The 18,530-nt window shown below is 45.0% G+C and overlaps 1 protein-coding gene across 1 annotated transcript in view; it reads right to left on the minus strand.

The window, feature by feature from the left end:
• Positions 1 to 216: 216 nt before the first annotated feature.
• Positions 217 to 18,530, minus strand: part of spred1 (sprouty related EVH1 domain containing 1) — a 29,159-nt gene continuing 10,845 nt past the window's right edge. The window contains exons 2-6 of the mRNA XM_034563521.1: positions 16,164 to 16,428; positions 11,830 to 11,998; positions 8,257 to 8,303; positions 2,749 to 2,904; positions 217 to 2,604 (exon numbers count right to left, since the gene is read on the minus strand). Coding sequence (XP_034419412.1) covers positions 1,912 to 2,604; positions 2,749 to 2,904; positions 8,257 to 8,303; positions 11,830 to 11,998; positions 16,164 to 16,428 — 1,330 coding nt within the window. The 3' untranslated portion in view covers positions 217 to 1,911. The remainder of the gene's footprint in view (positions 2,605 to 2,748; positions 2,905 to 8,256; positions 8,304 to 11,829; positions 11,999 to 16,163; positions 16,429 to 18,530) is intronic.

Genomic DNA, 18,530 nt, shown 5'->3' on the forward strand with positions numbered 1-18,530 from the left:
GGAAACAGGACGCTGTTACAAGTCAACGCCTTAATCACACAGTCAGTGGGGACGTTACATGACACCGAATCAACAGTGCATATGAAGACCTATGCATGCACACACACACACACACACACACACACACACACACACACACACACACACACACACACACACACACACACACACACACACACACACACACACACACACACACACACACACACACACACACACACACACACACACACACACACACACACACACACACATACATAACACCTGTATGTTTTCTTTCTCTCTCATTCTTTTAAATAGCTAAGATGCTCAGCATTCCTGAAACAATGCCATTCATTCAGGGCCTGTTAAATAAAGACTTACGGAAGCGGTGGACTTTTGAGGGACAAAAGAAATACATTTACACAGGATATGAGGGGGAAACAAAACAAAGAAAAAAACGGGTTCATGGGACAGACATGGACATTTGGAGTGGGTGCTGCAACCAAAGCTTGGAGAGCAGTGCTTTCAGGAGGGTTTTCCCAATACCAAATTGAATATTACATTAGAATAATTTATGTACAGACTGATTTTAAAATCTGAAGGATTCTCAGTAAAAGAATGACCTAATTTAATAAGTGCCTCATCATTTAACCAAGGAGCACTGAAACCCCTTTACTCACCGAAACAAAACTTGCTGGTTGAGCAACATTTCAGCTTTTGTTCCACAAATAATTAGAAAATGAGCAGGAAAATAACAAATAAGAAACAAAAGCACCAATTTCACTACAGCAGTAAATAACTGGAATAAAACTGAAATTCACTGGGGTAAATTAAATTGTCATGTATCAGTTTAAATTTAAATGGTTCAAGAGGTTCTAATGCTATTTTCATGACGTGGGGACAAATAGTAGGGGAACTCGGCACGGTAAAGTCATTACCATTTCTTCCCTTCTAATCATGGAATCTATCCCTTTATTTTGGAATGCAATCAAATGGTCTAAATCACCTCGGAAAAGCAAGGTAACCATTCTAACATCTTAATGAATGTCAAAAGATAGACCAAGCTGTACCTCCGAAATCAAGCTGTTACCTTTTAATTTATCTTTTTCAGCATTCCATGGAAAGGAGAACAAGGAATTGGCCAATCATCCACCACAGAAACATTTCAAAAATGTTAAAATGGTGGTTAGTGTACCACACAAATTTTAGAGGGCTACCTTTAGTCGGGGTTAGGGGGGGGGATACCATTTCTAGTGCACTGTTCTCTGTCTAGTAATTACATTATCATCAAATGCTTAAGCCATGAAGGAAAGGCCACTGTTACCCAACTGTAAATTCACAAAAAAGCAAGAACATATCCCTTTTAGCATACTCAAACAGCAAGTATTTTTTCTGAACGCAGAATAGTTTTGTTTTCTTTTTTCGTCATTAAGTTGTAGCTCTCTGTACAAAAGACAAATTTCCTTCATAAAGTTACACATTTCTTGTAGTAGAGTTCTGACATTTATGGCCTGGCTTAGTCAATGCATGAGTGTGAACGTGAGAGAGAGGTGTGTGTGTGTGTGTGTATGTGTGTGTGTGTGTGTGTGTGTGTGTATATGTATGCGTGTGTGTGCGTATACAGGTGTGTTTAGTAACATCTCCAAGTCTATTAATCTTGACGCTGCCTCCTCTTCATCTCCTCAGATTAAGCTCCTGAACGTAGCTTGATGCTCAGAGCTCCCACAAAGCATATGGTTTGTCCTCCACTGCTGCTTGTCGGCGACAAACACAAACTGAAATCTCCAAAAGCCCTCAGAGCTGGGGATCAACAACATATCACCCCGTCTGAGAGGGGAATGAAAAAAGGATGCCGGCTTTTTAATTTTCCGCTTTTATCCACTTCCTGTGTTAGCTAGCTTTGAGGGTGTCCCAGAGTCCGTCGTCAGGTCACCCCGCGGCCTTGTGCTTGCCCCCACAGCAGCGGCAGGCCTCGCCACAGTGGTGGCAGGCGCGCAGAGGCAGGTAGCAGCACATGCAGGGTGCGATGAAGGAGAGCGCCACCAGGGCCAGCCAGCGCAGGCAGAACTGCTCGTCAGACGTGTCACATGAGCAGGGGTCTGAGAAGTCGCCCTCGGAGTCGGACATGCAGTGGTACAGCATGCTCTCGGCGCACAGCATGCAGCTGACTTTGTAGATGCACTGCTTGATCGGGTCAGGGGCGTCTTGGCATTGCCCCCGCCAGTTGTCTTCGTGGTTGAACATCTCCCGACAGTAGATGCAGCGCGAACGCTCGCCGTCCTCTCGCCGCCGCCGGCCCTTCTTGGACTTGATCAGTGGCGAGGGCTGAGTCTTGATGGCCGTGTCCTTGCCCAGACCCAGCCCCATACTTGTTCCAATGCCAGGGCCAGAGTGGGAGTCCCCACAGGGGCCATCCGGGAAGAGGTACTCGCACTTCTTACTGTCCAGTTTGTGGAAGGCGGAGGGGAAGTCCAAGTCCTCGCGGTCGGCCTCCTGTTTCCACATGACAGGGTGGCGGTAGTCCTCGTAGCCGCGGATGAGCACGTCTTTGCGTGGGTTGATGCGAACGATCTCCTCTTCGTCCATGTGAAAACTGACATGACGAGTCGACTTAAAGGAGACCTAAAGAGAAAATGAGAATGAGTTAGATTACTGAAAAATAATTCAATGATTTACTTTAGTAACTGAATAAATAAATAATTTGCTCCAACGAGCATATGATTAAAATGTTGGGGATTCGATTGGTTGTGTGGAAGACAGGCAGACCTGTGGAGGCAGGTAGCGGCGGTTGCTGGAAGTGAACTCGTCGAAGGGTTGGGCGCGGACGTAGCAGCCCCTGAATGGCTCGGTGGAGACGATGTTGTTCAGCTGAGAGAAGGGCTCTTTCATTGGGGTGCAGATGGAGGGAGGCTCATCACACACCTGGAGACATACAGGAAACAAAATGTAAGAAAAACTCATACATGTTATGTTTCCCCTCTGAGAGTCTAGCATCAAAGAAACCCAAAACATCTGACACGAATAACAAATGAATTAGTTATATGACTGAATGACAACAAGTATTGGTTGACGCCCTCAACATCTATCGTTTATCGTTTTCCATGTTACCACAGAAACGTCACAAGCGCTGTTGGTCGATCGATCGATTCAGTTCTTTACCACAACTGTTTTGACTTCGGATGTGGAGGCTGTGTGTGTTCCACTTGTAACCACCAGGGGGCATCCTGTGCCAACACTTGGCCAAACGACTGTGCTGTGTGGTGATGACTCAAGGCCCTTCTGCTGATGAGAACTCATAGAGTTCTCATCAGCCTTGCATGTGTTCCCACAAACATTTAACTGATGCAAAATCTACAAACACAGTGCTAGAAGAAGAGGCACTTGAAAAATGTGAATTAGAAAGAGAGATAAATTATGTAAACCGGGTGAGGCGGAGCGAACATTCCTTCCTCCTCTCCATCTCATAATTACGCGAGGTAAGCTCACCGTTGACATCAATCAAGAGATGTCTATAAATAGCGTCTGGTTAATGCCACAGACTGCATCAAACACATTTTAACATGTAAACACAGAATAAATGCATGTCTAGAAATACAATTAATAGTTATAGATCCAATCAAAGTGGTCTAATACATCAGTACTCATGGCAACAACATCAAGAGTGATGGCTATTCATGATTCATGCGTGCAGAGGTGATGAGAGATGGGGGAGGATTGTCAGCTATTACATCAAGAGCTGTGTGATGATATTTCATGTCCAGCATTATCTCAGCAGAACCATTTGTATAATTAGTAAATTACATAAAAGATAAGCAGAATTCAAAACGTTAACTTAAGTTGGCCTTTTCTTATCAACACGGCCTTTCCAGATAAACTGTCTGAGCATGATCCAAATAAACTGCAAAATAAAGGGTCTTCAAGGTTATATATCTATTCAAGTCCCACTCAGAAATACACAAACGTGGACACACTCCGAGGCGTCTTTACACGTACGAGTTCGATCCAACCATATTCAAGCCTGTACACACTGGCTAGCTGTCCCTCTTTTCCCACACACACCCCGACCTCATCAAGGCAGGGTTAGTCCTCCTCTCTTCTCCTTCACCCACCCTCTCTCCCTCTCCCTCCCTCTGCTCTGCGTGTGGAGGAGGCTGCTGGCTCTGGTTAGTCAGTGCCGTGTGTAAAGTAGCCCACGCCAGTGCTTTAACGCACAGCGGAAATCTGGTTTGCTCCCAGCTGCTGCTACAGTAATTACTGTCCTGTGGTTGCTAAGAGATGCTTCCTTTGACTTCTTTTTTTCCCTCTCTTTCTCTTCTCCCCCCCTCCCCCCCTCCCCCCCTCTCTCTCCACCGCCTGCTCCCCCCCCCTCCAGACTGCTAACACATGGTGTGTGTATGTGTGTGACTTTCCTCCCTCTTTGCCTCCAAACATACCAAGTGGTGTAACACACATCCACAGCGTCTGCAGGGGAATGTGAGGAATAGGAGACAGTGGAGAGAAGAGAAAGAACAGAACAGGAAAGTTCATGTGTGTGTGTGTGCGTGCGTGCGTGTGTGTGTGTGCGAGAGAGAAAGGGAGAAAGAGAGCGAGAGGCCAAAGAGTCTGCCGAGGGAATGTCATAAACCAGCTCCAGCTGGAGAAATGCAGTACAGAACTTAAAAAGCCAGATGACAGCTGTGTGTGTATGTGAGAGAAAGAAAGGAGAGAGGGATTGGGGGGGGGTGAAATGGGAAACAGACTTGGGCTTCCTTTTAAAGCGTTTGCCTAAGCCCCACCATTCAAAGGCATGCGTGGGGGCCAATCTGGAGCTGAGCTGACCCTAGAGATGTGGCTGGGTGAGGGAGGAGAGGAGAGGAGGGCAGATGAGGGATGGAGGTGGTGGGAGCCAGGGGCAACATGGCTCCACACCAACATCAAGGATCCATGCACTTCCGCCCTCAAAGGCACACAGGCTCAGGACAGCGAAGGCCGGGGTCGACCCACATACTGAAAAGCTACAGAACACGTTAGATCTCTGCGCCAGACTGAGGAAGGAATGGAAGAAAAAATGGTGCACATGGTCGGAAGTGTGATCAGAGACTAAATGCTTCATGTCTGCATAACATAGAGCTCGGCTTAAATGAGGCAAACCAAGAGTGCTGCTCATCTGTCTCTTGTTAAATTACAAACAAGGAAGTATAGCCAAGTTCCAGGCTACTCCCCATGTATCCCTTTTAACAAATGGTTGGACTTTTTGGGAAATACGCTAATTAGCTTTGTTGGTAATAAGTTTGATAAGAAGTTTGATACCACTCTTCTGTCCGTCACCTAAATATGAAGCTACAGCCAGCAGGTGGTTGTCTTAGCTTCACGTTTAGTCTGGAAACAGCTAGCGTGTTTCTGTCCAAAGGTAACAAAACCGGCCTTCCAGCACCTCAAACGCTCTAGTTAGATTTTGTACACAAAGGGGTTTTCTTTACCCCTAAACCCCCTGATAAAACCACAATATGTCGTTCTTACACTTGGTTTTGTACTAATAAACACGCGGTGATGTTAATCACAGATTGTGTTGCCTTAGGACAGTGCCAGGCTAGCTCTTTCTACCCGTTCCCAGTCTTTGTGCTAAGCTAACCAGCTGCTGGCTGTAGAACTTCATATTACAGACTCATATCAGAGTGGTATGAATCTTATTCTTAGCAACAAAGCCAATAAGCACATTTTCCAAAAAATGTCAAACTACTCCTTTAAAACTCTCTTCCCCGGGCTCCGAGGAGCTTTATGGAGCTCTGCTGAAAGTTTCTGGTCTGTGAGTGAGGCTGTAAAAGTCAACTGGCCAACAAAACCTCTGTGTACTAAACTGATAAGCGAAAACTTCCTGCCAGCGCTAAATTAGATGCGGATGTTTTCCTGTGGCATTTGAGAAAGGAAAAAAAAAAAACAGCAACACATTTGTCTTTGTACTAGCGGAAGGGCTGTGGTGGTACAGCATAATTCCTGGCAATGGGTCATCACAGCTGAGAAGAGTGTTTTTTGTCTTTTTAATATGGGTAAAATATGTTGCATGTGTGTTTCTGTGTGAGAGGAAGAATGTGGTAAGTTTGTGAAGGGCATACAAGTGGGTGCTGAGCCTCAGTGGGCAGGATGTGGGTGGTGGAGACTGTCTTGAACGCATGTAGATTAACACACACACAAACACACACACACACACACACATACTCGAGTCAAACGCGTGTAGCAATGCAAGGCTATCACAAATTCCAGTAAATTCTGAGAACAAGAGATTTTTTTTCTCGAAATGTCTGAATCTAATCAAGGAACTAAACAAGGCTTAATGGTGACCTCCCATGCTGATGAGACGCTGGTGTCCAGTGTCTCTACCAGGTCAAAACAGGCCCGGTCTATAGGGCGCCGTCAATATCACAAACTAAAGACGAGAGGACTGAATTTTATATATATATATATATATATATTTTCTAATACTATACACTACTTTTTTCTTTTCGAGCCTGTGGACGCGGCTGTGGAGCCGTCTCTCTCAGGTTACCTGTACAAACAGTGTGGTGACTTTATGATGGAGCATAAAGCAACACACCTTGCTGTGTGCTGGTATTTGCTAGTTCTCTGGCTGCAGCACTTGCCACTGGTTTACTTCTCTTTCTCTGTAGCCCAGGTCCCCGACCGCAACATTCGGATGCCAAATCACCATGGTGACACCCTCAGTGGCTCACTCACTGAACCTTGTGAACACCCCCTTCTGCCCCCCTACCGCTGCACCCCCCCACCCCCCCTGCTGCCTAGCAACAGTGGTGCCATTGGATTTCCTGTATGTTCAGGCTGATTCCTTAAAGAGGAACTTTGCCCCAGGAACAGGAACGCAGCTCTCCCTCCTCCTCCTCCCTCCTCCTCCCTCCTCGTCTTGTCCACACCATGCAGGATGTAAGATACTAGGCAGGTCAAAGGTGATGACAAGCCTCTGTCAAGTGCTAAAAACTAAGTCCTGGGAGGTACAGTGTGACGTCGAAGCTCCAGTTCAAGCTTGTTGAACTGGAGTGCCATTTTCCTTCAAGATAGTCAGCAAAAGCTAGAAGCACAATGCCCTGCAACCAATACGTGTTGAGGCTACGGTTTTAGTGATTCGTCTGTTGACTCACTTCTTTAGTGCGTTTCAAAGCTGTACTTTTGTGTGCAGCACAAACTACAGTGGAGGAAATGACCAGAGTTGAATCCACACCTCTCTAAAACCGTGTCAACAGTAATTAATTCTAAGTTTAACAAAGATAGCACCTGTTGCAGGACTGTTGTATGTATTGGATGGGTTCTTGTCCCTCAGTGTTTAGCGTGCATTACAGGAACGGCCCTCCCTCCCACGTATATGTGTCTTTTCACCTACTTTGCAATCGGAAGCAGAACAGGTGACTGGCGTTCCTGTAACAGGTCCCCGTATCTTAAACAAATGAACATGGGCGTGTAGACTTGAACTATATACCTGCTGCCTTTCTCTGCTAAAGAGGCCACGGCATTCTTAACCACACACGTCGACAGTCAATGGAGTGCCACATGCCAGGAGCAGGGCAAATATATACAACACATCATGCACCGTCACAGTGTTCCACCTGTCAACAAAAAGAGGCCCAGCTCATGAAGAAACCTGTTCCGTAAAATCACAGAATATTTCACCAAGCTGCTTTTGAACAACCAGCTCTTCACCCGAGGAAATAGTTATTATATCGGCATTAAGTGTAACGCGAGTGACAACTACCAAGTTAGATTGAGAGAGAGACAGCTCCAGCATATTCTCTGGTCAACACCCAGCTCCACCTCATGGTCTGGCCGGCACTGGTTAAACACCTTTAAATCTCCAAGAACCAGTTAGAAAACAAAAAGGCAGGTGTCAGCGCCTGGTTGGACGCATCAGGGCTCCAACACATGGCTCAGGTTCAAGCTATGACCGGCCTCCGGTTTAATAGAGGGGGAGAGTTAACTTTACAAAAACCTACAGAGGGTGCCCTTTAACATTTTAATCATCCATTTTCAACTCCATGACACAACGATACTTAATCAAAAAGGAATCGTGTTTAATGCATTGTGGTTTTTTTTGTGAATGGACTTTACTCTGTGGGACATTTTCTAACAAAAATATGTTGTGAAAAATGACTCCGAGCCAAAATAAAATGTAGCTCAACACACTCGGAGACAGACGGCTAAACTCCTCAAAGTTAGCAAGATAAACATGGTCTCATGTGCACATGAAAAACATATTCTTAGCCAGAACCTCTGGGCTTTAATCTCACTCACCGGTAGTCCGTCCTCAGGAATATCTCCTTCCCCAAACGGCCGACAACCTGGAAGGAAGAACCCAGAGGGGAAACAGATTAGAGGTCTGACGCCATCACTTTGTACACTCAAAGCAAAGCAGGGAAAGTTGGAGAAAAATAAGCAACACAATAAAGTACTAACGGCGCACCATCTGTCAATCAGGATGGTCTTTGGCGCATATCTTGCATAAAACTTCCTCACATGTAGCATTTTAGAGCCTTATAGCTAAATGTCATTGACAAATACAAGGAGCTCAACCACTAGGGGGCCAAATCTCAAGGAAGGAACTTGTACTGTTTTTTTAAACCTCAGCTACAGTCCTAGGAATATGTGTATGTGTATTTATTTTGTATCTATCAAAACCATTCCACTCTCAATGGATGAGTTACACGACAAATCATGTTCGAGTCAACAGATTTACATCGCTGATTCTTGTCCGGTCAGAATATCACAAGACTTCTGCTTTTCTTTGGCTGCAGCCTAACGGGGAAATGAAAGCTGCTTTGTGTCAGTGGGGCACACAGAAGTTAATGAAATATGCATGTCGAGAATAATGTAACCCCAACCTCGGATAAAACGGCATGTGCCATTTCCAAGTCCAAAACACCTCGTCTGCTGATGCCGGAGTCAGAGCTTATGTTTCAGGCATCAGGCCGACAGTGTTACAGCTTTTCATTACCACAGGGAAGGAAACTGTGGACGTTGTAACCCGAGGAAAGACACAAATGTTACTGATATTGTGACACAAAATGCCGTTTTGTTAGAGCCTTTTCTAATAACTGAGGGGGACACTTTTCACATCGAGACGCACCGCTGTTTGGTAGATAATATTGTTGTCCAATAATTGTCCTCAGTGAAAGAAAACTACCAAGAAGTACTAATTAAACACAGAATCAGATATTTAAAATTAATTTGAAGTTATGTTTATATATCAACGATGATGCCCAACTCTTCTTTATGTGTAGTTTAGGAGTTGCTGTAATTATTTAGGTTTTCTGATTTTCTTTGCTATGCATGGTTGGAGATGTATTAAATGATGTCAAACAACAAAAGAAACACAATATGCTAAATTAAATCACGTCTGGCTCCAAATCTTTTTTGATATGTGGTGCAAGTTTAACTAAATTTAAAGTGAATAACCTGAGAAAGAGACACTATTTAAGCATGATTAGTACTGGAAAGGAAGTTGGATTAGGTTAGTATGATGTCTGTTATACCTGTGTACTATGATTAGGATAGGCAAATAAAAAGTACTATTTACTATAATGATCACTTTGTAGTATTGTCATTTAACCCAGCCGTAGTAAACACACAACACTAGTGTATGTCAAAAGGAGCGCTTGATTTTTATGATAAAAGAAAACGCTTTTATAGAAACTTAATAGAGTAGAAATGGAGGAGGCTACGGTCTTGGCTTTATTGCAGTAAACAGGGATTAAACCATTTCCACTGGGATGAAGTGGAAACTGTTTGTACCTGGGGCATCAAGAGGTTCTTTTTCAAACTTAGGTTCACTTAATTAGGATCACTGACGCCTCATTTGAAGCACTGAGTTTGTCTGCTGCATTCAGGGAGGGAATACAGCTGTGCAGAGGCCAGAAGGATTCACTGGGCTTGTGTTAGTCTGTCCATCAGTCCGTCTGCCCGCCACTGAATCACATGGAGAAAGGTGTTTGTGTACGTGTCTGTATGCATTTCTCCACTTCAGAGACAACGAGGCTTCCTGCAGCACGACTCTGGCAGTGCTGGGCCGCGAAGCTGCCTGAGCCATGTGCCCGGCGTTGCCATGGCAACAGAGGACTGCAAGACTGATACACACACGTGAGCATACATACACACAGGCAAAACATATTCTCTATCGTTGCCTCTTCCCTGTCCCCAACACACACACACAAACACACACACACACACACACACACACACACACACACACACACATTTACGCAGCAGTCCAGCAGCAGAACGATGCAACAGGAATGCAGAAGAACCCGCCTGAGCTGAAGAGAGGCATTACACAACAGCAGAATACAGAAGATGCCAGGGGGGGAGAGAGAGAGAGAGAGAAAAGAGAGAAAGAGAAAGAGAGAGAGCGTGCGAGAGACAGAGAGCCTGGGGAGACAAAACTCACCATCACCTGCTGTAGCTGACATTCACAGGAAAGAGTTGAAGCAGTTACTAGCAGACGGACACTGTGCAGCCTCTGAGTGAGGCGAAGGGAATGTGTTGAATCACACTGAGCAGCTATCAGAGATGTTCAACTTTATTCCCGAAGCAAGCATGATGTTATGTTGGGTGAACAGGGGCTTCTAATATTTTCTCCACAAAAAAATATGGCACAGCTGGGCATTTTAGCTTAAACATGAATTGACCTTCAAAATAATTTTCTGTCAATAAACTAATTTATTAAGATTCAGTAATCCAACCGAGCGACCTGACCTCCGATATGACATTGTCTCTCCTCTCATTATTATAGCGTTATGTTTATAGCAAGCCACGATTGTTTAGAGTGATCATCTTCCATTGAAGTTCACAGGCAGAGCTATTTGCAAAGCCAGCCCTGCAGCTGTTGCCCATGCTTACCTCCGACCTAGACTATGTGTGGACTTGTGCCCAGGAAGTACAAATCTCAGATAAATGCTTGTGGGCAAGAGGCGACTGATGCCTCGTGGTGATAAGCCTTTTACGATATGTTCTGCTGCACCTTCTCTGTGCTCCCCAGGGTTCCCAGGTCTAGAGCGTAAAGGAGATTATAGCTCCCCAGCCAGCCCGCCTCTTGTGTAACATGGTGCTGGGTGGCAGATTGCTGAGCTGGCGATTCTCCTGCTAATTGGATGACTGTGCAACCTCTGGCACTGCACTGAGAAATATTGCTTATCAGGACCCAAAAGTGCTAACTAAACTCAACTCCACCCAAGTGCACTATCTAGTTTAGCTTTTTTTTTTTTTTTTTAATGGTATAAATGGCAGACTGAACACAAACCAGACTAGTGTAAAAAAAATCTTTTTACTAGACTAGTCAGTCCCCACACTTGAGCAACACAAAAGCCCAACCAAGAAGTTTCTTCTCACGTTGCCACCCATTCTTTACCTCCCAACTCTTTCTTACCAATGCTCCCTCCCCTGTCCCATATAACCCATATAACCCCCATTGCGTTGTCGTGCCAGTCTCAACAGGAAATGGACAGTTTATCTGGGCAGCTGGCACAAGATAACGCAGGAGGGGAGGGGGGGGTGGGTCATGCTTGGGTGAGTGAGCAGGTAGCAGTGGGGGGAAGTCATCAATGCTGTGCATCTCCAATAGAACAGATGCTAGGTCAGGCATTACAAGCCAATGACAAGCAGGCAGGAATACAGGCTGTTGTGTTGACGCCCGCAAACAGAATGCATACCATGTTCATACACATACGCCGGCGTCATTTGAGACGTACTGGATGGCGACCAACACACAAAGTATAGTGCGAATTTCAAGCAAACCTTCTGTTTTGTTCTTGAGCTCCAAAAAAAACACACGCATGCACCATTAATGACACACACACACACACACACACACACCTTGGTTGATGTCCTCAACGGCTCGACGTACGCCCCGGTCAAAGGCGCGGGCGTCAGCGGGGCTCTGGAAAGTCAGTCCGAACTTCTTGTTGTTGATCCTCCAGTGGTGGAAGATGGGGTTGACCTTGTTGTATACAAGGCCTTTCTGCAGGACACACTCCAGCACCACCTATCAACACACACACACACAGTTTGGAGAGTGAAACAATGCATATTAGCACTCAATGGAATCACATTTATATCTGGTCAAGCTAAATTAGAATGCAGACTGGCAGCTGCATTATTTAAGAGGTTTAATGATGAAACTCACGAGGGTACACACATCATTCCACAGCAACAGAGAGAGAGAGAGTAGTAGAAAAATAATTTCACATACTTCTTTGGATAATTTGTAAAACATATTGTAAATGGTGGGGTTTTCATTACAGATGATGATAAAGTTGGAGAGCAGTGGTGGTGGCGCAAGAAGGGGGGGCGAGTATGTTTTGGAGCCAGGCAGCCCAAGTGTGTGGCAGAGAGAGACTGTGTTTCCAAAGCCTATTATTAATCAGGGCTACTGGGCCACCTCCCGGCCTTCCTCTAGGCAGATTAAATGAAATGAGAGACGGCCATTACAGTCTTTGAGGTTTTTTACCGGCGTGCACGAGAGGTGGCTTAATGGGGTGTGAATGTGTGAGCGTGCGCATGGTGATCTGCGTGAGAGAATGCGTGAGCACAGGAGCCGGTGTGATGAAAAGCTCAATGACTCAATAAGTGCCACACTGTGCATCTTTGCAGTGCAAATGCCTCGTCAGAGAAGGCCGGTCACAGACCGATACTGGTCTAGTGAAAGCAGATGGCACCGTTCCCCGTCAATCTGGACAACAGTCAACACGCGCGCTTTTAAGAGGTTGATACGTGGCAGCTGTACGAGAGGTTGGCGATATGCGATATGTGTGCCAGAGAGGGTGCACACAGGTCTATGTTTCATTCTGAATGTCTGAGCGAGAGACGTGTGTTGTTACCCTCGTTGACAACATCCTTTTTCTGGGCGTGGATGGTGTATCTCACAATATCTGTCCTTGTGTCACTGTTGCATGTTATGCATACATGCCTCCCCAAGAAAAGCAGGGGCAAAGGTTAAGCCTGTTTGTTTATCCAGAGCCAGTTGGAAAGAAGAGAGGGATGGATATGAGGAGGATGGGGGGGGGGGGCCTCTGGGGCTGATTGTGGAGGCGAGACTGAATGGAGCCGTAGCAGGTAAGGTGAGCACACAGCGAGACCAACAGAGGAGGAAGTATCACAGTTGCATGGAAGGACGATACTTAACACCGCATTCCACACTGTGCTCAGAGAAAAGAGAGGAGGAGGAGGAGGAGGAGGAGGAGCCCCCCCCCCTCCCGACAGAGACGGAACAGAGGCTGGAGACGTGAGAGGAGAGGAGAGGGACGGAGACAGAGACAGACGGAGGTGAGACGTGCAGAGAGTAGTGAAGAGATAGCGTGAGAGCGGAAATGGGGGAAGATAGAGAGAGAGAGAGAGAGAGAGAGAGAGAGACTACGTTTACATGCAGACAAGAAACCAATCTATGAACACCGCCTCTGCCATCCGAATTGTAATTCTCACTTCAAGACTTCTGAATGACGATGCTCGACATAAAAGGACATATTATAATCTTAATGCTCTTGGATTAAAATATAGTCCAGCCAAGACTTCCAGCTAATAAAGCAAAGATCAAAGTCAAACAATCAAAAGACAAGGTTAACAGGAGAAACACACAACTGTATCAACTGGGCCCCCAAGGCAAAGCTTTTTAGAGAGAGCCTGGACACCCCGTTCACATCTGTATCACATCTGTATCACATCTGTATCCGCCAGGGAGAGTCACAGATTGCGAACGTCAGGAAGCGAGGTGGGAGCTTAACCGGAGATTTGTCATAATCCGAGAGTCAGTATGGTAAGTAATCATCAACCAATTAGATCTGTAGTTTTTAAGAGTGAGAGAATCAGAGTGAATGGGCGGGAGTGAGAGGGGAGAGAGAGGGAGGGGGCAAGAAGGAGAGGGATTGGTAGCTATATGGAGAGCCAGCTGAGTCATCACCAGTACACTCTGTGCCGCATCACTGCGCTTATAGACAGATCCCCTCAACCTCTTCCGTCTCCTGTCTATCTGGCTCCACCTCTGTTTCCTGCTCTTTGACTACACACATCTCGTCCCGCTCATATCCTATGCAGCTCCAGTCACTTTATTTCCACCCGCCAGAATTGTGCCTTTGTGATTTCAAAATAACTGCATCTTAGATCTGTTATTTCCTCTTTCTAGCACAAGTTCCAATCAGCGATATGTCACCGTGCTGTTCTTTTTCTGTCTGAATTAAAACACTGAAATGATATCACAAAGATGGACCAGCATTTCCTTTGTTTCAGACATAACAAATCAGGCCAAACAACCTAACAGACATTCAGAGGCTCTTCCCTCTCGTTTTCCTGTTTTCAACATCACCCATACAACATAATGATGGTCTTTGTATTTACCTCTGAAATCATAACACTGACATCACCGCTTTAGACAATACTGCGGTAACAAGTGCTGATATTGCCCTGCGTCGTATTTTCTGACAATGGCTAACATATTCTTATGTGGTTTTCTCTGTCGCTGTTGTTTTCATGGACTCATCACTCTGCCTCTTCATCGGATGCCCTCAGACTGTCTGTCGGTAGCGCTGTGGTTGACGCCAGCACGATGGCACTGGGTGGCATCCCGACAGACCTACATATGGCTGGGTGTTTGTTGTGGTGGCTGGGGGTAGACCCTGGCGGTGATAGGGGTGTTTTTTTACCACATCCCAGAACAGTTGCCGGGGTCTCCGAGCCATGTCTATACCCCCGTCTGAACAACAGCATTCCCATCACACCCTTTCCTGTGCGCCACACACACACACACACACACACTCTTGGATAGCAACGCACAAAACACAAACACGCCGTAAACACAAAACACACATAGAATGAGTTCAGTCAAAGAAGATAAAAAGGTGATTTAGACACCCTGCTGTAGCAAAGCCTCTAACGTCGGCTTGCCAGGAGCCACCAGACTCTGAGCATCATGGTGGCCTTCGTCAGTCTCCTGACATCTGACGTCTCTCACAGACAGATTTACACTCTCATTACCAGAAACCAGGATTATCCCAGAGCATCTACCGAATCTGTTTTAGATCTACAACACAGAATGAGTCTTTGACAAGAAGATCATGAGCTTTACGGCAACTACAGCAAAAGCCGTGAGGATTAGAAGTACGACGTACGACGTGATCTTTTGGAGCCTCATTGTTATTTTTTGAGGAAACAGAATGACCATGCACTCCGCAGGCTACGTGTTTGTATGTGTGCATGCTGTAAATGGTGCCAAAGCTATGTGTAAATACTCAAACTTGTTAATATGTTAGTAAGTAGACATTAATAATGAGTGAGCTCCACTGCTTTATAAGATAATTAAGGGAATATTGTTCAGTGTGTTTATGCCACATTGGAAAATTGTGTTGGCCATTGTTCTGCATTCTTTGACTAGGAAAGGAAATAAATTGTTAATTGCAGCCATACTACAAAAGCTTTTTTTCCCCAGCTTTTTTAAATCTTCTTTATTTATCTTCAAACAAACATTTTGAAATGGCTTTATTTCTAACTGTTTCTAAAACATAGTCGTAGTGTCATGTTAAATATAAAAAACATTTTCATTTAATTTGTTACTGTTTAGATAACAAGCATATTTTCCTGTCTTAATTTACTAACATATACAGATTTTACATCACACGTCAAGAAAAAGGAAATGCTCATAAAAAAGGTAGGCAAATACTTGTGTACTCATGGAAAACCAGAGTGACTGTGAACTTCCAGCACCTTTTCCATCATTTAGGTCTATTCCAGGCTCTTTGTGCGTTTCCCACATCCCTCATCCCACATTCTCCTCTCCTGAGTAATCTGCCCTTCTCCCTGATGATATCATCATGCATCACAGCATCACGCAGTTCGCTCCTATTTTCAGATACCTGCGCCATGGAGGAAAGCCAAACAACCACTTCCTGTGTGTGAGTGTGTGTGAGTGTGCGTGTATGTGTGTGTGTGTGTGTGTGTGTGTGTGACAGAGAGAGGGGAGTCAGGGAAAGGGGGGCTCAGGGTGATCTCATCAGAGTGAATACACCATCTCTGCTTTGTGCACCTGAATGCGCGTGGAATGACTAAATGAGCGGGAATGTAAACACATCAACTGGCAAGTTAACATGAATGGTAATAATATGAATTCATGCGGAGTAGCAAAAATAATACATTTCCTCACTACGAGCTCGAGATTCCCTTACCAATTTGTCTTTGAGCCTCTCGCCCTTGATGTGAAATTCCACAGCGGTGGGGCTGGGGCTGGGACTGGGACTAGGGCTGGAGCTACAGGGGCTGAGGTTGCTGCTGCTTCCTCCGCTGCCTCCACTGTGGGTGCTGCCACTGTCCTCCGCCCGGCTGACCTTATAGACGGTGACACAGCTAAGGCCTCCGCCCCCCAGGGGAAGCCACCCACCGCTGGAGTCATCCCGAGTCATGACCACTGCTCTCACACGCGCATAACTGTCACTGTGGAGGAGAGAAGTAAGGAGAGGAAGGGAGGAAGACAGGGAGGATGGAAGGAATACAAAATAAAAAAAGGAGGAGCAAGAGCAGAAGAAGAAGAAAACAATTTGTTTAGTGAACAGAATCAGTAGTAATCAGCATTTCAAATGTTTCAGGGTCATGTCCTTGAAGGTCTTTTCTGGTGACTTTTTATTATCACTTTGTTTACAAAGACATCAATAGTAGACATGAAATATAAAATATCATCCCACATAATTCAGTTGAACCGCAGCACAAACAAGTCTTCGTACAGTACACAGAGGCTGCATCAAATGGTTGGCAAGAACACGCAATACAGACGTACAGAGAGGAGACGGGTCTAAAATGTCTACATCACATTTGTCCAACAATTTCCCCACATGCCACATCACACTGCAACTTCTCTAATGATGAACAAAACAAATCAGACTATGGGGAACTCTGGGGGACGTCAGAAGCGGTTACTTGCAACAAGATAGCCTAAAATGCAACTAAACTAAAAACAGAATGTGAAGCAGCAAAGTCAAGGAATCAACTTTGGATCCATTGTATATTTGTGGTTTTAGAGCATGATGTAACAGACTACTGGGTAAGATTTCTAAAGTTAGAAGCTGTCAGTATATGTTTAAACCCAGCCGGAGGGTGACTGACCATATGGCCAAGTTCAGGCTCTGTCTGCTGTTGATTTTCAACCTTTACTCCAACTCTCTCCCCAAACTCATCCGAGACTGCACTGATCTTTCCTTATTCAAATTGCAAATCAAAACCCACCTGTTCAGAACTGCTTTTAATGTGTGATTGTTTGTTTTTGTTTTCTTATCAGGGTCCGAGCGACTCAAAAGTCCCTATTTATTTGTTTTATTTGTTTTACCTGTATTTTAGATATTCTTATTTATTTATGTTTAGCTTTTAGGATGTTTTAATTATGTGAAGTGTCTTTGAGTATTATGAAAAGCGCTATATAAATTAAATGCATTATTATTATTATTATTTACCCTAAAGCAGGTGGTTTCAAACTAGACCGCGCATGAAAGGGGCTCCACAACAACTTATTGTTCTTATATCCGATGATACTGCTGTTACTTGTCTCACTCATCTTTCTCATGACACCTCCGAGGACTTTGAATCACAGCATAATACACAGCTATCAATAATAACTTTATCTACGTAAGGAATAACAAAAGGGAAAACAGGGACAAAATATAGAGGGAGGTTATTACCTGTATATGCATGCATAATCATTCAAATGTCAAACAGTCCTAAACTAGAAAAAGGCTGAACTGCCATACTGTTACCACAATATCACAACTGAATGTATCACCATATTGGTCCAAGCATTACAGTAGATTGTATCACACCATACTTCAATACACACTATTAATTATTCATCATAATGATACATCTATATGTCCGTCCTGCCAATTTTCTCTTCCTCCCCACCTCCTCTGTTCCTTCACTTAAGAGTCAGATGTTTCCCTGATTAGATAACACGGACTACATTGGGCCACCGGAAATAACAAAGGTCATGGTGTGCTGAGACCAGCATTTTGCAGAAACTCCTGGTAACATATTAAAGACGGGGCGAGATCCGAGAGCTAATTAAAGACAGGGGAAGATGTGAGAGCCAACAGAAACGGTTGAGGAGAGGGAAGAATGTGCCTGCCGGATGTGTTCCTGTGACACATTGCTCTCTGGCCGACATCCAGGTTGACCAATGAAGGCGACGTCACGGGGTCTGAAACATTTTCTGAAGAATTCCTTCTCTGATCGTGGCCAATTATGAAATTAATTAAGCGAGAGAACTGTCAATGGATTACGGGAGAGAGCTGTCGGTAACTGACATAGTTAACGAGTTGTTCCTGGTCTGTGAGGAGAACGGATGCGTCCTCCCCCGTACCGCCTCTCATGTCTGAATCTTGGCCCGCTACATAATGCTAACCTTTGCCCTGCTGCCTTCCACACCCTTGGCAAACTTCAGCACCCAGGTTATTGGGAGTAATTAATCCAAAAGCCAGGAAGCATTAAATCTGAAGAAATGTCTTTCTTGGATAGCCTGCCGCCTGGTAATAGTTGACCAAAGTTCCTTC

This window comes from Cyclopterus lumpus, chromosome 22 (genome assembly GCF_009769545.1).
Source record: "Cyclopterus lumpus isolate fCycLum1 chromosome 22, fCycLum1.pri, whole genome shotgun sequence".
NCBI lineage: Eukaryota > Metazoa > Chordata > Actinopteri > Perciformes > Cyclopteridae > Cyclopterus > Cyclopterus lumpus.